A 20,551-nucleotide genomic window follows, 5' to 3' on the forward strand; every position below is an offset into this window, starting at 1 on the left:
TGTAGCATCTCGCTGTCAGGAAAACAATTATTTTTTGCCATTATCAGATAAACAACGTTGAAAAATCATACAGAGGAGCGAGAAAGAATATTAAATCTAAATCATGCAAATATTAATATTAAGATCAGGAAAAATTGGAGAATGAGAAAAAGAGTAAAGAAGATGAGAAGAAAATAGAAAACAATCCTATTCCCTAGGAAATGCTTAAGTTAACAGCTGTTAAATATGATTTCTTTTTCTGAAAAGATATACATTTAGTCTTTTCATTTTATATAATGTTTTAGTTTTGTCTTTTAATTTAAAAAGTATATTTTTTAGTCATTTAATTTTAAAATCATAAGATGATTTTTTTATAACAATTAGAATTGTTTTGAAAATTAAACTTAATATATTGACCTTTAAAATATTTTATCAATATTTAATATCTTATTATCATCATTTTTTAATTAACGTTTTTAAGGTTAAATAACTAAAAATATACTTTTTAAAACTAATGAATCAAATTAAAATTTTGTATACAATTAAAGCAGTAAAAGTATGGTTTTTCTTTTTCCGCCAACCGCTACGTGTGAATGATGAATTCAGGAATATAAATTATGAAGCATTTCCATAACGTGGGACAAATAAATCCTAGTAATTGTTTTATAGGATCTATCATCATTGACACCGGCCGGTCGAGGGTCCTTTCCTCGGAAAGCTTTACTTTTATTCTGAAAAACTTGCCAGTATACTTCGCTCAAACTCAGCGGCAACGCTGCCAGGCCAAGATGTCAAGTTTGAGAATTTTCATTTTTTATATTGATATGTGTGTTTAATTAATGGATTTATTTTACTAACATTAAATTCGGTATCCATTAAAATGAGATGTTAATATAATACATAATTAATCAATTAAAATATTTAATATTTAATATAAAATCTATAACAAATTATATAATTCACAAGTATTGATTATTAATGATGGCAGAGCCCAAATTAGAAGTCCGAAACTACATTAACGAATGATTATTATGATTTTGGGTTTAATTGAAAGAAAAAGGCAATATTTATAGGCGAGAGAAAAAGAGCCTTGATCATCTGGGCTTGGTCAACGAAGTGGTGTTATATCGAGTAGGTAATTTGCTTCTCCCAGAAGACTCCAAATGAGACGACACAATCATGGACCCAACACACACAAACACAAACACTTGTTGATATATAAGAATTATAATATCACGTGGTCTCTCATGACGACGTTGTTTTAATATTGAATGGCTGGGTACGCACCTCAGCCTTGCGTGGCTCTGTGATTAATAAGAGATACGCAGAGCCTAACTCCAAGATCTGGTTTTGGGCTTTCAACATACATTTCTGCGCAATTACAAATTAAACGAGCTCCTATCTACCAACCAGTTGAGGTGGCAGCCAATACAAGCTCAAATTTTAAGAAACATATCTATATTGAGAAGACTATTTTTTAACCGCTCTCTGTTTAAAAGAAATTAATTTTAAATCTAATATAATCTGAGAATACCCTGGTTTTACTTTAAAAAAGAGCTCATGATGTGTGCCTTTGAACTGATTGTCCCCACCCAGACTATATTCATTCTACCTACCACATCTCCTTCTTTTTTTTTTTTTATGTTTGATTATTAAAGCATATGACAAATTAAGTTATTGCGTAAGTGTTCCACCCACCGTCCCCTTCATGTCCAAACCTTCATGTTTATGCTAACCTTACATCAATACCTACCAAATCGCTTCGGCAACATAAGAGGAAGTGAATGGTCCTAAATATTGTTAGGCTCAAATCCCGTTTGGTATAAAACATTAAAAATAAAGAATAGAGATTAGAATTGTAATTAAAAAAATTATTAAAAAAAGTCTTTAATATGGGTAATTATTTGTTACATAGGAATAGGATTAGGCAAATCAATGGAAGTAGGACTGTCTAATCCCATGGAACAAGTAATCTCTCCTACTAAACACTATTTTTTCAATCTCAATCTCAATCCTAATCTCAATCTCTTATTTTTAATCCTCTGTACCAAATGGTACCTTAGGGTTAAAACCCATAAACCCTATCTGTACTTGGAACAATCATCAACGATGCCAGCGTGAGATTATATAATAGAGTCGCCTCCAGTATAATCATGCGAGCATACATGCATTAATTATATTGCGGGTCAGATGTAGAAGCAAGAGAAGAGAACTATGATGTGGTATTTGGGATATAGCAGACCCGACAGGAGAATAATTGCAAGCCAATATGCATATATATGTTTTGAAATTTAATTTGGATTATGCAGGACAGGGCCCGCTATAGAATGTTTTAGTCGGCCATACAGAAGTCTTCCCATGTATATATATCCGCAACACCTTGATGCGAGTTTCATATACTCGTATCTGGGTCTAAGCACGCAGATATAATTAGTGTTGTTTCTTTTTGACAATTTGCTGTGTACATTTAAACTTGTTTTCCATTTTACTTGCAGATGTTGTGCCGCCCTCAGCTCATGTCCCTTCTCCTGTGCTGATATATAATTGGGGAATAGTTCTTCTGCTAATATATGCAGCAGCACCAGTATTCTCAGCCTCCTGTTCCGTAGAACATGTTTCTACATCATGCTACGAGCAAGGGGTCCTTTGTTTAGCTAATTCGTGTTGGTGCAGTTAAATTTACTAAAACGTACCAGGCTTTAGGTCCTCCACTAGACCTGGACGCGTAATGAAACAAAGGATGAACGACGAAAACAAATATAATGCTTTTGATACTTGATATAAGAGTAGTTTAACATTCAATTTAATTCTAAATATAAGATCTCAATCCACTCTGTTTCTCATTATTTAGTCACTGTTTCTAAAGTAATTGTTGGAGTAGTTGCGCACGTTAAAGGTTTCATCAAATGACAGTAACTAATACCCATAATTAACAAAAATATTCTAAAAAAGCTAACACAAAATTCATTACAAATAACTAATTTAGCAAATTTTCTTAATCTACTCAAATTAATCAACTAGTTCTTATATTATAAACAAAATGAGGTAGAATTATACCTGAATGGAACTGCATCAACTTTGAGCCTAGCTGTTAGGAAAACGTCAGCGAAATACACTTCAAAATACTCTTAGGCAATCTAGAGAACACACGCATTAAGCCAAATAAAAGATGTTATTTCAACAGGACTTCTCTCTCTCTCTCTCTCTCACACACACACACACATCTCAATTTTCATTCTTTATTATTAGGAGCCACCATTAGTCCTTTGCTACTCTACATTCATGAATACTGCCCATTAAAGCAATAAGTGGCTGTAATGTTCTGTTGAATCAAGGAAATCCTCGTTTGGCCCGTGTAGCAAAGGCTTTTGCTTGAACAATGATCTCGCGATGAGTTAATGGGCTTCGTGATCCAAGCAGGGGCCTGTTAGGATACTGTCCTGCCAGGCCCAAATTTGTTGTAGTCTGGAGGAGATAGAGATTGAAGATTTTTTTTTTTGGGCCAAAAAAGATATGAAATTTGGTCTGTGGGGGAAGATTTGGCATCTTTCCAGTCCACGTCAAAAGTCTATAAAACAAACGCAAATAAATAATCAGGGCACCGCCCAAGAACACAAATAAAAGACGGGTTAGTTACATTATTGAGGGAGTCTCTCGGTGTGTGTCTGTCATCATCATCTTGGCTAAGCACCTCTTTTTTCTTTTTCCTTTTTTTAAGTTTGCTGATTCACCCACGAGACCTGACGCTAACCTTCACTCTTCAATCTCCGTCGTATTCAATCGCCCTCACCAACAAAACTTTCATACTTCATGTCATGATCATTTTAATAATATCTCATTTTGTGATAGCATGTCTAATATTTGTATGTTTTCCTCTGGAAAAAAAAAAAAAAGTAAAAGCATGCAGCATCTTTATACATGTCAAAGCCGAGGGGCAAATTCTGCGACAGGGGAGGGATGATTTGTGTAAAGTAAACTGGCTTGTCTTAATTCAATGGTAATGAGAATTGTCGGCGCATTTAATTATGTTAATGAATGATCCCAGCACGCAATAATAAATGATAATGGCCTATCATGCATTTCTGACTTGTCATCCAAAGCCTGAACATGATTGAGTTCGCTTCGCTGAGGCCAAACCTCAGTTTCCCAATTTTACTCCCCACGTCTGCTGCCTACAAATTAGAAATCCTCGCTCCTTCCCTCCCTCCCTCCCTCCCTCTCTGATCGACTTCCAGGTTGTATACAAATACCCCACGTCGCCACCCTCTTTCCTTCATTTCCTTTAAATTCCCCTCAGGTCCCTCTCCCTTCCATCTTCTTCTTCTTCATCTTCATTTCAATCTGCTATGGATTCTTGCAGCAAATCATCTGCTCCTGATTCTTCTTCTTCTCCCTTCGACTGCCTCATTTTCGGTAACTCTTTCTCACTCCTTCCCTGCCTCTCTTTCTTTTCATCTGCATAGTTACGTACAACGAATCATATGGTTAATCATTCCTGAAATTAAGCAGATTTGGACGACACTCTGTATCCAACCACCACTGGAATCGGTGAAGCTCTCAAGAAAAATATTGAAGGTTTAATTTGTTACCCACTTTTAATTACCAATTACGTACAATAATTACCTCCACAATCTACACATTTTAATGCATATTGCCCTTTAATTTGCATGCAGTTTTCCTGGTGGAAAAATGTGGATTCCCACAGAGCAAAGCTTCAAGCCTCCGCGCTGAACTTTTCAGAACATACGGAAGCACCCTTGCTGGTTTGCGAGTAATATATTACTACATCGCTGAACTTCTTCATCTTTCTACTGTTCTTGTAGTAAGTTTATTTATTTCAGTTTCTTTTTTCTTCTCAGGCACTGGGCTATGACATCACTGCAGAAGATTACCACAGGTGATTGCAACCGAGCTCGTCTGAAAATCTTTTAACAACTTCATTGGAAATTAATGTTTTTGTTTTTCCTCTAAATCTTTTCTTCTTTATCAACCAATAGTTTCGTGCACGGAAGGTTGCCTTACGAGTCCATCAAACCCGACATTCAGCTGCACAAACTCCTTTGCAGCATCAAACAGAGGAAAATTGTATGTTCTTAACTGTAACTCTCTGTTCAGTCCTTTGATGTTCGTCTTCTTGCTAACGAACCCCGCCCCTCGGGGAAAAAATTGTTTCAGATATTCACAAATTCGGATAGAATTCACGCGATGAAGGTGTTAAATCGACTCGGGATAAGCGACTGCTTTCAGCAGATTATATGCTTCGAGACTATGAACCCGAATCTTTGCAACTCAACCAGACCCGACGAGCTTCCCGTGCTCCTAAAGCCGTCGCCGGAGGCCATGAAGACCGCGCTCCGTGCCGCCAAAGTGGATCCTCGTCGAACGGTAGATATTACTCGTGTTAATTAATCAATGGGGAAAATTTAAAAATTTGTCATAAAAAAAACCCGGAGTTATAATTTTTTTTCCTTTTGGGGTGAATATGCAGCTGTTTCTGGACGACAATGCGAATAACGTCGCGGCGGGGAAAGCAATGGGCCTCCACACCGTGCTGGTAATTATAGGAAGTTTATGGTCTACTACGATGCCACCTGTCTGTGTTTGAATTATTGATATTATTAAATTATTAATTATAATGGAGGGGGTGATCATTTATGGAAGGTTGGGAAGAGAATAAGAAGCAAAGAAGCAGACTACGCAGTGGAGAATGTGAATGAAGTGGCACAGTTGATTCCTGAATTATGGTGGGGATGCGAATCTGACGGTCAAGATGTAAGGACAACCCCAACTCCCAAGACTGAACTCGATTCTATCATCACAACGACAACAACGGCAGCCGTTGGAGCTTGAAACAATAAAAACAGTACATATGTGATGTTCACAACATTGAAAATGTGTGCGCCCTGACCGTCACAACAAAAATGTACAAAGAATAAACAAAATAGTTGTAATAAATTGTGTGCGCGTGTGGGGGTGTGTTGTGGCCATGGTGGGAAAATGACCGTGGAGTCAAATAAATTATATTAGAAGCATTATTATTAATTAATCTCAACCAACAATAAGAGGTAAGTATTGAGATTGAGATTGAGAAAAATCTTAAAGAATATTAAGTATAAGTGATTTTTTGTTACAGAGATTAGACAATCTCATGTAAGTGGGATTAGAAAATACTATCGCATTCCTATAGTATTTCCCAATCCTACATATATAGATTTGTCTAATCCTAAATAATAAACAATTACTTATATTAATCACTCTTTTAACATATTTGTTCAGTCTCTATTCTAATTCTTACCCTTATTTTTAATACTTCGCATCAAAAGGGACATAAGATTATGATAGTGTTGGGGCCAATGGCCTTCATTCGTATTCACCACTGCTTATGTACAAGGTAATTTAAATTTCTCACAACTCTTGTAATTTAATACATTCTCTTTTTCTTTCTAGATAAAAGATCAAACTTTATTACTCTTCTGGTTTTGAATATAAGGCCCATCTTGTAGTGCAGTGTAAATTACACTATAAAGTGGGGTTTATACCTAGGACTAGAGGAGTAAAACATAAAGCGACTCATGCATCAAAGTCTAAAGAGAAGGTCATAAAAACAAGAAACTTCAAACAAGAACAAGAAGGTAAGAACAGCACAAAAATCAAACAGAGGGTGTAGGAAAATCAAGAGAGGTGAAATGGGCCAGGTCCCCGTAAAACGATTACAGAAAAGAATGGCCATCATATATAAGAGAAAGCAAGAGGGCCCAATACACAGCCACTCCTACAAGGAAAAACCCAAATAACATAAAAAAAAAGTGAGATAAGAAACTAGGCCCAAACACAAAATTAAAGGACGCCCAAGGTGATAATGACCAATAAAAAGAAGCCCATATATCAATTTGTCTTCCATGTGTGCTCTGCAACTTCCGCGCCCCATGAACATTAATAGTTAGTTAAAATTCTTAGATATTTCATGAATCTAGTTTTGTTAGATAATATTTTGTTTTAATTTGGTCGTTATATTTTATCATTAATTATTATTTTCATTTAGTTTTAAAATTTTAGAATGTTGTTAATTTTTAGGGTTAGATTATCGCTTATAAATAACATCACAATGCATTTGCTTCATGCTCCTGTCAATCAATTAAACAAGAATGGTTTTTGTCTAAATTTTTCACTTCTCCTTTATTCCTTTGATTTCCCTCTATTTCTTGCCTTTTCTACCTCCTCTCTAGTCTCACCAGCTCTCTTGCCCTTCTCTATTCTACATCATTGGCGAACAGGGGCAAGTTTAACAACCTCTTGCAAAGTATCAACTTATTTAATTAACTTACTCAGAGTATGTTTTAGTTTACGTATAAGAAAATTAGTTAAGCAAGCGTTAAAAACTTCTATAATTCATGAAAAATATATGAGAATTCTCGTTCCACCACGTTAAAAATGAACGATAAATATTACATTAAGTTTGATAAATAGGAGCACCCGGTCTGTCCAGCTGCCTATACTAATGCCATTTGTAATTAGCATTCAACCATGATCAGATTTGAATTTAGATGGAAAAAATAACAGAACTTGAACTGTTTGTCTTGATAAACGGTTGTTCAAAGCGCAAACTCTGCAATAAAGTTCACTTCCCTCGTAAACCAACCTTCAAATTGAATTTTCAGTATGGCTTGCAGACCAAGGCGCGAGGTAAATTTTCTAATTGATGTCTTTACAATTACAAAACAGATTCAATTCATAGCCGAATAGTTAACACGTTAGTAATTCTATCCAGCACTTTTCAATCATAGCGACTTCGTCAAATAAACAGACCGATCAGCGTTCGGTCTCACTACTATCGTATAGAATTGGTCAACGTACAAGCCAAGGCAAATTAAGATTCCAATATAAGGTTTTAACAGAAGAAAGTGGGAAAATACAGACACAGTTACAGGGCTTCACAATCCTGAGGCCAAGCTGAAAACACAGCTCATATATCATAGACTTGCTTACCAGTGAACTTAACCTCAATAGGGCTAACATTCTTCCCAATAGACCTATAGTTCTGGCCAACTCCTTGGCGTCCGGGGTTGACCTTCTCAGGGTACACCCCGTCCTTGGGATGCAAATACTGGACCTCCCCATTAGGGAACACCCTGTAGAACTGGTACTTGATCTTGTACTTGGACCTCAGCCTCGTCCCAAGAGCCAAGCACTGCTCCTTGCGAGCCAGCTTGAGCAGGTTGGGGCCCTGCCTCATGATGGCCGCACCACCGGTGGGCATCTCGAAGATCTGTTCTTTTGGAGAATCCCATGTGATCACGTAGAATTCCTCCACCTGGGCCTTTCGCAGCAACCCTCCTGTGCTCCCGGCGAAGATCGGAGAAGGAGTGTTGGGGTCCAGTTCCGGTGGGGTGAACCCCGCGGGTGCTTCTTTTTCCTTGGTCACAGGGGCAGCCTCTGTTTTCTCTTCTGCTGCTCTGATGACTGTGGCTGATCTGGCCGATGAGGTTGTGAAAGTGAGGGGTTTGAAGGAGAAGGATAAGGCGGATTGGTTCTTGAAAGAAGAGAGTGTGGAGGAGGAGACGGGTGGGGTGAAGAGGGAAGCTTGGGTTGCCATGGCCATGGAGGACTCGGAGGAGACGGGTTTGGGCGAGCGAGTAGTTTGGGAGATCAACAAGGAACGAGAGCTGTGGATGAACTAGAGATTTTGAGAGCGGGGAGTGGATAAGGTGATATTGGTTGGACCAATGAGAAGGTGTGATTTTGATTTTGTGGTGCTCTTCACCCCCAATTCCCACCACTTCTTTTTCCCTACTCATCATGCCTTATTCCCAATATCCACAATTTCACCCCCACCCCACGGAATCTAATTCCCATTGCCAAACTGAAGGTGGATTTTTGGTAATTGCTGTATTTTAACCATTTAAAACATTCATTTGTACGGAATTCATATTAATGAATATTAAAAAAACTTTAAAATTTGTTCATTTCAAAAACCTTGTAGAATTTATGTATTCTCTGTGGTTTAATTATATAATATATAGAAATTAATTTTTTTAAATACACCTTTGTTTAAAATCATTGAATGCATATAGATATGTAGTATATATTTCTGTGAGAGAGAAAGATACCTGACAATTGTTAACACCAAACACTGCAACATAATGTAGTTAAAATTTATATATTTTTTGTTTCTAAATATAATTTGCTTCTAGTTATGTAAACTGTTAAACACAATCTAGAATGTTATACAGAGAGGTAAGGGGAAATGAGGGAACCCAGTCAGGAGGACCATTAACGAGGGAAGAGTGCCGGTTCCTTTCGACATGACACAAATGGCCCCCCACACTAAACGACATGTCGTTAGTCGCTCGCCTCAGTTTGATTTACGACGTGCGACGCCGAGTTGACATTTGAAGAAAAGGAGGAAAGAGATTTTTGAGTGTCGGCCTTTATCTTACGTTTCTAGTTTTATGATAAGCTTTCACTCTATCTTTTCTCTCTGTATGTTGTTTGCTTTTCCTTACCTGGAATGATGGAAGCCCCCTCATCAGAGACGATTGTTTCATGTCTGCAAGAATAAATAAATTAATTTTCCACCACTTGCTGGAAAATCTAACAGGACGACATGCTCCTACATAATTTCATAAACATATCCAATAACATCTATACATAATCCCAAACGCCAATCTCTCGTCTCTTACCCCCACGTACACTTCACACTGCCCACTCAACAAACAAAGTAGTAGTATTTCAATTTCTCACACCCAAAAATCTACCCCTATGACTGAAATAGGAAAGACTTGTTTGCAAAATTATGTTCCTGCGATTTTAGATCGAGATGCTGTTGGGAATTCCCTTCCCTGTAAGTCCACCCTCCCTTGAGTAGTCGGAGGTATTGGGATAAAGCAATGTGTATGGCACTTTCACTGGTCCAAGTCTGTTTTTCCGCCTTTCGTCTTTGTTCATCTCAATGATTCTGTTCTCAATTTCCGTCAGCTTCTTCCCAAACCTTTCGAATGCTGCCAGTGGTTCGGCGTCTGTAGTCCACCCAGGAGCATCTCTCTGCCCAAGGTACACCTCATCAGTTGAATGCCTGGACAATATTTCTATCAATGAGACGCCGAGGAGTGTTTGAAATTGGGCTGTGATTGTTTTCAAGAATGCCAAGTCAGGATTCGACTCCAGCTCTGCGTACTCTGGGGTGCCTGGTTCAGGCATGAATCTTCGGCTCACAGTTGGACGATTAGGGAGGTATCCCGCATAAGGGTACTGCCCAAAATTGACGGCCGCATGAAGCGCCGAAGCTACCCAGATGATAATGGTGCATGATTGAATGAGCTCAGATCTTGTCCTCATCTCTGGCCACCATGGCTCGTCCTTAAGATCACCGTGACCCTCGTTACGGACTTCGTTCCACCAAGCTTGGAGTTCTTGGTCACTCTCAACCATGTCATCTGATGGGTAGTAGAAGGAGCAATATTCACTCACCCAATTAGTAGAAGGAGCAATATTCACTCACCCAATTTTCAATTGCTGCCCAGATTTCTAGTCCATCAACTGCATATGGGTAATCATCAATCAGAAGTCTCAGACCATGCGGGCAGCTGGAATCTGGAACCGCCACTCCTCTGAAATGCAGGACAAGGGAGTTACGGATTTACCATTTATGATATGGATAAAAGATACACAGGAATCAATCTTTGATTGAACTTTCTTCACCAACCTCTTGAGCAGATCAGCTGGCAGCGCCTGCTCAGTGAAGACCCAGTTTTTATAAACAAAAGATGACATTTCCAAGGCAAATTTTCCTGGGAAAACTGTTCTCTCAAGTACGCCTCCAGCATTGATGAGTATTTGTCGTGCTAAGGCATTTATGTTCATTGTGTCCCTATAGTGGGGCTGCAGGAGCTTATGTATAGGGTGAAGCACACTCAATTGCCTATTCGTAGCTATTATGAACGGCTCAATTACAGCATGAGTGAATAACCTGCAGATAAATGAGACCTTTCTAGTTATATGTTTTAGGCCAGGGAACAAAGTAAGTTTCAACACTGCGAGCATTAAGGTTAGTTATCTGGTGGCCATACCAGTGGCTAACAAGCTGATGGTATCCAGAATCATTCACAGCAGCGTAAGCTTTAGCAAGCTGCCACACTGAAGCCGCAACACCTTCCTGTGCTGGAGTAAAAACTTTGCTGACAGCACCATGACGATCCCCTTGTGGGTGGGGCAAGCTTAATTCAATGGCCAAGGGCTTCAATGTACCATCTTGTCTCAGCAATAAGAGTGTTCTAGTGGCATAGGTCTTTGTGTCTGTAGAGTTTACTCGATTCAGGTATGGCATCAATGCATCATGATGATCTAAAATATACAACTTGTTCTTGTCTAGTGCCTGTAAGGAAAGGGATGACATTTTGACTATCGGTAAGGTCTTTGGATTTGGTTTTGTTTTCATTTTCCTATAGCTCTGTTCAATGAATAAGTGAAGCCTGAATATTACCTCTTGTATCGTAAGGCCATCCAAATCATGCTCAATGTGTTCAGCTCTAATGGAACTATTCTGGTTCCCATAAACTTCTGGGTTTAGCTTGCTAACAGGGGGAATTCCTGATGAAACATTCAGGTTACAAAATAATAAAATGACAAGTTCTAAAACATTAATAAACTTGTAAAATGACATTATTTGGTGTAGTACTCGGAGGCGACTGATGATGACAGGGTTAACTCCAGCTAGCATTTCTCTACCAAATTCCTCGTCTGTCCTCCACGCAGTCTTGTTGTCTGCAATTATAAGAAGATTAACAAGTTAAAATCATTACATTTTGCCATTGAAAAACCAAATGAATTATTATGAGAGACTAAGAGTTGACCTTTGATCACATCAGGTACTGGAAATTTGAGGAATCGTTCGCCATCATTCCGAAAAAGCTCTCTCATTATCTCCCAAGGAATGCGTTCCCTAATTTTACTTTGTTTAGGTCCCTTTGGCAATTCGACACCCCTATCATAAAGTTTAAGTATATCTTCGAAGGTGTCAAAGTCATTGAAAGTTTTGTCACCGATAGACCTGATCTCAGGAAGCAGTACTTGAAGAAGGGATTTTACGGCATAGGCTAGGAAATCCGAAAACTTCAAGTGCCCAAACCGTTCATCCCTCGGAACATAAATGTCTAGACTAAGAAGAGGCAATCTTTTCTCACTTTTGGGATCTGCAGCCATGAAAAAACTAGTTCATCAACTTAGACTGTTATGATATATATACGAGAAGACATGGACTTAAATATGGTATTTTTATTTGACAAACCTTTTTTGGTGGGTTTCCGACCAGTTCTTCCTCTACGAGGATATGGATGCTCCTTCCCTCCAAGGACAGGACGTGCATATTCTGGGCCCTTATCTGGGAATCCTAAATCGTTGTAGTAGGCATAGTCGTATACTCTGTCCCACTCCTTAAGTTCCCCTGAACCATTTCCGCGTAGGTTTGCCAGTTCTTCTTCCCTGAACTTGCGCAGTGGCTCAGGCGTTTGACATGGAAGGTAGGTCTAAACCACAAATAAATGCCAAAAAAAAAAAGTCAAAATTGCAGATCATTAAAGAGATTACTATTTTAATATTTCATGGCTTTTGCATGACTTTCAGGCTACTCGTTCATATTTCAAGAAGTTTTTTTTTAAAAAAAAAAATTACGGATGATCTGGAAAGCCAATATCTTTTGGAGACTATCCGACTCAAATTATAAAACTATAATTCTTATATATTTTTCCTTAAAAAATGCAGAGAGAATCACGACGTATCACCCGATATCAAAGTAATGTCCCTAAAAAATATGATGAGTCAGGCAAGTGATGTCTTTGCTGACAGAACGAGACCTTAAAGGAGCTTCCACAGAGAAAAGTGAACACAAATGAAGAAAATCAAAAAGAGAGAATTATCATGAAATAAAAATTATGAGATAAACTCTGTCTAAGGCCCACATTTAACTTCTAAAGTATAAGAAAATTCATGAAGTTTTCAGTGGTTGTTCTGAACCTTTTATCATAAAATAATAGCAGTGGCAGCCTATTCTGAATCTTAACTATCACATCTTCCATCGTCTGCAAAATCTAAAAAGCAAGAGCGAAATAAAGGGAAAAAAATTACTTTATTGGAGAAGAAGACACGATTATACTTGTATCGATGTGCAGGGTAAACCCAGGAATTGCAGACAAAATGTACAGGATCATGCCCAGGAATGTCTTCTAAGGTGACCGTTTTGAGGTAAAATTGGCTGTGATGATGATTTCGGATTATGAACGCCCCAGGAACTCCCATGCTCTCATCCCAGTCAATCGTAAGTGAGAATTCTGTGTCTGTTGTTGCCGTTACCGAGGATATGGTTGAGATCCAATTCTCCAAGTGTGTCACCTTTCCCAGCCTCCCTCTCAGCCCATTTTCTAATAACATGCCAAAAAAGAAAACAATGAGGAAACTAAAGTTCAGTTCTTGACTTTTAGTAATTCAACTCAACACCAACAAGTAAAGCATTCTAAAACAACCCATCCTCAGTATGATATGATTCTCCCTGTTGCTTGGCCAACCGGTTGATTCAGACCCTTTGCTTGTTGTTTACTCTTCTCGTGATGCAGAAGTTTTATGCGTATGAGCATGACCAACAAGTGTAAGAAAGACATAGAGAAAGAGATGAGAGTGAGTTGACTTCACCTGGGTCAGGTTTAACGGCACTAATGAGCTGGATGGACACACCCTTGCCTAGCAACTCATGAACTCTATCCAGAACAGAAGCTCTGATGTCATGGAAATCCAACACACCCTTCTTCATCAGAACCACTTTCCCCTTGATCTTCCTGCTTCCCTCCGCCTTCTCAACATTTTTCTTCTTGTTCTTCACACACAACACTTGACAGAACCCCATGATTTGCTCTGCCGCAGAGATATAATCAAAATCTGCACATATATGGTGTTGTAATGTGTTCATTAGGAATCGCATGGTGTGGGGACTATCCATAAAACAGTAAGAATGGGCAGTTTTGTGTGAAACCAAAGAGAGAGACTTACCGCTCTCTGTAGTTACAAGGAAGGAGTCTTGACCCGCTGGTGATCGGCTTCCTTTTTACTTACTCACATCTGGTTCCCTCCATGTGATTTGTCTCGCGAAGGGAGTTTATAAAAAGGATTAAGGAGGGCAATTCGGTCTTAGCGCCCCTCATCCGGCAGTTGCTGGGCTTGTGTGTGTATATGACTTGAGGTTGGATACACATATTAAAAGGAAAAAAACGGGGGGAAAAAAATCAACGTTTACAGAATTAATGACAGGGGAGAATCGCGGGTGAAGGGGGGGAGTTATTAATGCTTGGGACCCAATTAATGGGGTTTTGCATCTTTATCTCTTTAGTGATGAAGAATTAAAGGACCTGGTTCCTTCATCCGGAGATTAAAACAGTTGGATTACTGTATAAGGAACAAATTTGATGGTCGAGTCAATAGAATAATAATAACGTAGCATGTGGACGGCATTAGATTCTTACCCCGCGCTGCTTGAAATGCATTATTTTAACATTTATGTGGTAACCATCCAGACGAAGTGACTGCTTCCCATTAAACGAAGCTTCATCAATTCAAGAAGACGCCCAATAATTATATCCTGAGGAGGCCGCTGGGTCATGATGAAACAGAAGCTGACATTTTCATTAACAGGGGAGTTAAGGTTTTTTTTTTTCCCAGTTGGAAAACGACGCTGAAAATAAAGAATCACCCAAACTTACATGCTAAGGAACATCTTCACTAGGGGATCGAAGTGGGAACCAATCAGATGATGCCATCTGTTTTGAGTTGCTTGGCTTGAGGAACCATCAAGGAAATTGAGGGAAGGGAAGGGAAGGAACAAATTAAATATCCACCTGCGACACAGGACACTGGCAATAAATGATCCATGCGATAGTTTAGCTTTGGTAAGGTACCCAATATGAGGATATACGCCGAGATGAAAACCCCATTGTGCCCTTGTCTTCAACATAGTATATCATATCTCACCCACTGCTCATCATATGGTACTGGGAGCAACTGTTGAAAATGACCCCACACCCAAGGTCATTATGGACCAACAACGATGTACAGCACTCGTTATGGAACAACAACGATGTCCAGCGCTTGACTAGAGTACCCCTTTTACTCGAACATATATGTAGTACTACATCATCACATCAACGTATCCTCAGTTCTATCTCCCACAAAAAGCATCCACGGGTCACATTACGTAGGGATGAGCCGAGTTTGATTATATTGGCAGTAAAGACAGATAAAGGATGCCTGCAAGGATCGGGTCTGACTGGTCGCAAACGGAAACGCAAGGCGCTTTCCCTACCATGTCATGGGCTCGATACCTGCGAGTGCACCTGGGATTAGTCTGACCGTTTGTGGCTGGGATACCCTGAGGCAGCGATACCATCCTACTTAAAAAAAAGACAGATAAAGGATCACAAATCCCCCTTGAAGCCGCATTAATAATTAAGTCATACTCCTTGACCTTGATTACTGTCTATAATTTTTACCTTGCAAGTAATTAATTCCTTAAGCGTTTCGTAGAAAGAAGGAAAGAAGAAGCAAAGCAATGATTGAGTGTGGTGATGATGATGAGCTTAAACAAACTTGTGCGTGGGAAGCCATCAATTCGTGAAGGCAGAATTTAGTTAATTAGGCTGTGTGAAGGGACCAGGTGATGTACATATTGGTCTTCTTTCTCAATGGGTTGTTTGATCTCGTCATTTTCTCAGAACCCGCGTAAACAGATTGTGCATATTAATCTGCCCTTAAGATGGGTGAATTGACTGACTAATATAATTAAGAGCCACAACGCGGAAAGCTATAAAGGCGAATGGCTCATGAAAAAACAGTTAAGTTTGGATCCATTGAAGATTTAAGTTGGCCCTCTGCCTTTTTTTAAACCTTCTTTTGTATTATATATGTGAATGAGGGGTGCATAAAGAGCATCAATAACTGGTGTGGGCAGCTTTTTAACTTTGTAAGCTTTATGCGAGGCATATGGAAGGAACGGGAATATGAAAGTGCGATGGAGAGAGAGGTTGACAATTGAAAAGAAAAGATGAGAGAGGGAAGGATAGGTGGCTCATGAGAGTAACAACCACTCCCATCAAATCTAAAACATGATGGTTGCAGCTTCCACGAGGGCCGTGTGCAACTTGTATTAAACCTTAAAAGTTTACACTACACCCAAATTAATTAATTCTTTCTTTCTTCATGCACAGTGCACACACTCACGCTCCCACACTATAATTAATTAGTATTGTTCGATTTACAGATCATAGGTTGCTTGCTTGCTTCTTCTCTTCCGAGTAGCTGCTGCAAGAGGATGACTTTTTTTTTTTTAATTAATTTACGCTCATGGGCAAATATTTTGAACACCACATGTTTTGGGAACAATCTAGTTTAAAGGCTTAATTGCATGGATTATGGAGTCTATGCTGGCGTGCTTCATTTTAATTTTGAACGTTTCCATAGCATTTGCCACTGTACCATTTTATCAATTATTATCAAATACCCTTTATTTCTCCTAGCGTTACCATTTCTTTTGTCTGCTTATTATTATTAGATGTCGCCTTCGTGAGTTCTTTACTTTAAATTTATAGATGGCGGAATTAAAAGAAGGGTAGGAAAAAGAAATCAGAACTCCATGACGGGTGTACTTAATTGTTTCCATGATCATTTTTCTTTACCATTTTAAAAATAAATATTGAAAAACTTATCATAAAATTTTAGGAAAAGAAAATAATCATAAAGAAGTTTTAATGATGAGTAAGCAACATGAATTTTGTTGTTATTATTTCCTATACTAGAACTGTGAGACTTTTTGAAAATCACATTTTTACCTTGAGACGGCATGGTGATTTTCAGGAATAATATGTTTACACGTAATAATGAATTGAAATTAACTGGACAAAAAAATAATGATTTAAAATGGAGGAGGCAGGGAATGGTTTCCATATGGCATATACTTCTCCGGTTTTTAATATAGGACCTAATTATCGAGTTGACTTTTATTCTAAATATAAAACCTATTTATCATATTTATTATTTTTTTCTAAATTATTCCTATAAATACTATCTCAACCATAATCAAGTAGAAAAGATAGAGGGGATATCAAGAAAGATGATTATGATATTTTAGAAAAAAACATGTCATATTTTTAGATAAATAAATCTTATATTAAAAATGGTAGGAGTAACTTTTCTCAAAACAAAGAAAATCAAAGAAAAAATGATTTCCGTCTCCATCTCAGGAAACATAGAGAATCTAGAGCATGCCCCACCCTTCAACGTGAAACACGACTCATGCAGCAACCCAATCTAACCAACAAACCTTTAAGTTTAAGAGGCCAATACTTTTTTCCCAGCACTGCTCATTACTCTTAGTAGAAGCTAACACGATGTTTTTTTTTTTTTTGGTTACATCTAACACTCTGATTTTTGAATTGAGTTTGTGAGAACATAAAAAGATTTTTTTTACGGGAGATGTTATGTTTGAAATTTCAACTTGATAATATTCGAACGTGATATAATACTGCTGAACATGTAAAATATAAAAAGGATAGGGGACAATACCTTTTTTAACGATTGTTAAAGACCCACAAGGCATCTAATAAGATGGATTGGAATAATGCATACGGGAGAGAAAAAGAAAGGAAAATTAACGGCTTTAGCATAAAGGAAATTTTGGCGCACAATATCATGAACGCACTTTTGGTCTGCTAAACATTTTTTTTTAAAAAAAAGAAAGTAAAAAGCCTAATAAGATAAGAGACAGTACAGATATATTTGGTATTCGATGGAAAGGAACGAGTAGTGGCACCCAGTTGGAATGTCTCTGCATGTATTAAAGTTGAAATGTCCGATTATAATTTCCTGACTGTATTTTGCTTTCTATAAAAATAAAAATGACGTCTATTTTCATAAGACGACTCGTTTAAGAGAATGGCAGGAATATTTTAAACGCCATGGGCATGAATTGTGTGCGACGAAAAACTGGACATAAAATGGGTGTGCACTGCAAATGAAGGCGATGGGCGCCCCTCTTAGGCTTTGACAGGGAAGAGTGCGTTTCACACGTGTTATTTATTGTGCATTTAAAATAAGGGAAACCAAATAATTTAGCTTGTTTTCATTTGATTGTTTCGTAAAGCACTCAAATACTTCTTTGAAAAAGAGAAGCGCAGCCAGCCACAAGGAACAGTGAATACCTCATAGTCATTAGCATCACGGATACTGGATTTGGCATCCTGCTTTTGTAATCATTGCGCTTTGTGGTTCAAAGCATAATGCCGCATTTATTTGCGCTGCCCTTAACATGAGTGAGCGCGGAGTTCATTGGGTCCAATGGGCTTGGTAGTGGGATTTGGGCTTCATTTCGTCCCCCCAGAAAGCCCAAGCTATGGTCATTTAACTGTTTTGCAGCCCACTCAAACAGAACAAAAACACACTCAAGCAGAAATATTACTGGCACTGTGGGCTAGAGTGACTTCTGAGCCCAGAGGATTCATTTTCCCTAGTTGATTTCTTTTAGTTGTTGATGAGCTCTGCTCTCTTTTGTATCAAAAAAAAAAAGAAGGAAATAGAGAATATTACGGGCATATACCCTTGAGGGGGAATGGAAAGCATTAAGCATATGCCTGGAAATATGTTGACAAGGGGGAGTCATATTCCGCTGTTCCTTGATTGGTGTTTTTTGTCGTCATTGTCACGCGTATTGGATAAATGTTGGGATTTTAGGAGGAGTGTGAGCGGAGTTTTCAAAGACCAGGATTCTATTTCTGAATTTTAGGCCAGATACTATGTTGTTTATACCGCCCACACAAATAAATATTCAGACAAGAAGTGTGCATTCATCGATTTGTGATTTTATGGTATGAGATTTCAGTTCCATATCTTAATTTTACAAGATATCTTTCTAACCTTTCAACCCTAATACTGTTAGCCTAAAAAATGATGATTTTTTTTCTCTGTAGTTGTTACTGTTATAAAAATTAAACAATATGTTGACACCTGAAAATGTCGTGTTCACGTTTAAAATTTCAATTTTTTATTAACGTTATTGAGACTACTACATAATTAAAGAGATATTTTATAAAACTAATAAAGTTCTGTGTGAAATGAAATGACTAAAAATGCACTGTTATTCAGTATCACAATATGTCAACTTGGAGCTTTGATTTTTGGGGCGCAATCTAATAACTTGACAGATGTGGAGGGTCTGGTTGTTTTGATCATTTGAGGAGTGCGAGTATATAATTAAAAATGGAGACTTTCGGGAGGTGAAGCAATACTGATAAAAAGCAACGGATGAAGCGTTTCATGTTGCAACTCTTTGGTGGTTGGTTTTGCTTGCAAGGCAATGGTTTTATTTGTTAATGTCTTCCCTCACGCTTCATCCGCGCCCGCCATTACGAAAGGTATCTCTTCCAATACGCTTAAAGCTAAGTTCCCTCCCTCCTCTTTTCCTTTAACAGACAATAACACCCCATTAATTAGCGTCGTCCTTTCAAACAAAGCAATATCCAATCCACCAATCGAGTGGCCTATCCACACATCCATGCCCTTTATGCAAGCGCCTCAACTAAACAGTCCCTAATTATGAGAATAAATCAACATCGTCCAAATAGCTCCTGCAATTAAAAAAAAAGAACGTATTTACTTCATAAACATTGTTTGGCTCGCAATCCATTTCGTTGAAAGCAGCCTGAATCTTACAAATAGAAAAAAGTAACATTAAAATCAATGAGATTTAATAACACTCAAATATCAGGTGTGGGGACTGGTTTGTGATTTCACATCTAAAAAGCGGAGGTGGACGCTTGCTAAAGATAGCAAAAAGATAACAAAAACAAAAGCAGAATATATTCGGAGCCATAAAGGATGCCCTCCTCCGCAGGATAGCTCCTTTGAATCGAATTTTTCATAAAAGCTCACTTCACTGCTTTATGTTCTTACTCATATCACTTCTCATTTAATACAACACATCACCCCCCAAAAAAAAAAAAGTTAGCATTTCTTTCTAGCTTTCAACCGTGAGCCAAAAACACTAACTGCTTTTTCAGAGCCAAAAACACTAACTTCCCCCTTCATGTTTCCACCAAAGCGTATCCAACACGCCTATCATCAATCGAGTTCCACATCTATATATATATACACGCGTGAATATTTTGATCATTTATAATTCTTTTCGTAAAATCTATAACATTTATTGTGCATATGATCTAAATATTCTACAAATAATTAAAAAAAATAACAGCGGGGACAATTTTTTTTCCAAATAAATGAATTATATAAAAATTATAGGCTTTTTTTTTCAGCTCCAATGATATGCTTGACAATATGAGGGTTATACCTCGAAGAATAAAATGGTTCGCCTGCGTCGAATGTTTTAGTTTTACAATCATCCAAAATTTCGCAGAAACATGTAAATGTCTTCTTCTTTTTTTGGCCCGGGGGGGGGGGGTTGCATTTGGGTCTCTCGTTTATTTGTTTATCGTTGCCGCTGTTACTTTTTATTTTTTTATTTTTTTAAATTCTCCAACTAACATTA

At 38.0% G+C, this 20,551-nt stretch overlaps 3 protein-coding genes across 5 annotated transcripts; 1 reads left to right on the forward strand and 2 right to left on the reverse strand.

Annotated features, from left to right (window-relative positions):
• The first annotated feature begins 4,196 nt into the window (after positions 1-4,196).
• LOC114731015 (uncharacterized protein C24B11.05) lies at positions 4,197-6,417 on the forward strand. Of its 3 annotated transcripts, none has more exons than XM_028918139.1 (8): positions 4,197-4,392; positions 4,489-4,554; positions 4,653-4,753; positions 4,839-4,876; positions 4,977-5,064; positions 5,155-5,364; positions 5,468-5,533; positions 5,621-5,746. In XM_028918139.1, exons 1-8 carry the CDS (start codon positions 4,326-4,328, stop codon positions 5,654-5,656), a joined length of 672 nt encoding a protein of 223 aa, XP_028773972.1. In that variant the 5' UTR covers positions 4,197-4,325; the 3' UTR covers positions 5,657-5,746. The 3 variants fall into 3 exon arrangements, with proteins under 3 accessions (XP_028773972.1, XP_028773970.1, XP_028773971.1); XM_028918137.1 differs by having other exon boundaries at positions 4,198-4,392; positions 5,641-6,417; XM_028918138.1 differs by having other exon boundaries at positions 4,199-4,392; positions 4,653-4,750; positions 5,641-6,417.
• A 1,350-nt stretch (positions 6,418-7,767) lies between these two features.
• LOC114730976 (photosystem I reaction center subunit II, chloroplastic) lies at positions 7,768-8,634 on the reverse strand. Its single transcript, XM_028918091.1, has one exon. It carries the CDS (start codon positions 8,576-8,578, stop codon positions 7,943-7,945), a length of 636 nt encoding a protein of 211 aa, XP_028773924.1. The 5' UTR covers positions 8,579-8,634; the 3' UTR covers positions 7,768-7,942.
• An 888-nt stretch (positions 8,635-9,522) lies between these two features.
• On the reverse strand, positions 9,523-14,123 carry LOC114731014 (linoleate 9S-lipoxygenase 5). The gene is made up of 11 exons (XM_028918135.1): positions 14,014-14,123; positions 13,660-13,902; positions 13,099-13,391; positions 12,263-12,500; positions 11,829-12,167; positions 11,655-11,739; positions 11,459-11,567; positions 11,046-11,350; positions 10,682-10,945; positions 10,478-10,586; positions 9,523-10,446 (listed from the first exon to the last, which is right to left on the reverse strand). The coding sequence occupies exons 2-11, from the start codon at positions 13,868-13,870 to the stop codon at positions 9,787-9,789; spliced, it is 2,613 nt and encodes an 870-aa protein (XP_028773968.1). The 5' UTR covers positions 13,871-13,902; positions 14,014-14,123; the 3' UTR covers positions 9,523-9,786.
• Between the last annotated feature and the right edge of the window lie 6,428 nt (positions 14,124-20,551).

The sequence above is a fragment of the Neltuma alba genome, unplaced genomic scaffold (assembly GCF_004799145.2).
Source record: "Neltuma alba isolate B1F8T4 unplaced genomic scaffold, ASM479914v2 tig00012795_pilon, whole genome shotgun sequence".
NCBI classification, from domain to species: Eukaryota; Viridiplantae; Streptophyta; class Magnoliopsida; order Fabales; family Fabaceae; genus Neltuma; species Neltuma alba.

What these genes read in the sequence shown, in the direction of transcription:
- LOC114730976 (XM_028918091.1), bottom strand. Translation starts at nt 8,578, where the DNA reads ATGGCCATGGCAACCCAAGCTTCCCTCTTCACCCCACCCGTCTCCTCC.
- LOC114731015 (XM_028918137.1), top strand. Translation starts at nt 4,326, where the DNA reads ATGGATTCTTGCAGCAAATCATCTGCTCCTGATTCTTCTTCTTCTCCC. An exon ending in TCTCAAGAAAAATATTGAAG is followed by an intron (nt 4,555 to 4,652) that starts GTTTAATTTGTT and finishes ATTTGCATGCAG; the next exon opens with TTTTCCTGGTGGAAAAATGT. An exon ending in TGGGCCTCCACACCGTGCTG is followed by an intron (nt 5,534 to 5,640) that starts GTAATTATAGGA and finishes CATTTATGGAAG; the next exon opens with GTTGGGAAGAGAATAAGAAG.
- LOC114731014 (XM_028918135.1), bottom strand. Translation starts at nt 13,870, where the DNA reads ATGGGGTTCTGTCAAGTGTTGTGTGTGAAGAACAAGAAGAAAAATGTT. An exon ending in TCGGAAACCCACCAAAAAAG is followed by an intron (nt 12,168 to 12,262) that starts GTTTGTCAAATA and finishes TCATGGCTGCAG; the next exon opens with ATCCCAAAAGTGAGAAAAGA. An exon ending in CCAGCTGATCTGCTCAAGAG is followed by an intron (nt 10,587 to 10,681) that starts GTTGGTGAAGAA and finishes CCTGCATTTCAG; the next exon opens with AGGAGTGGCGGTTCCAGATT.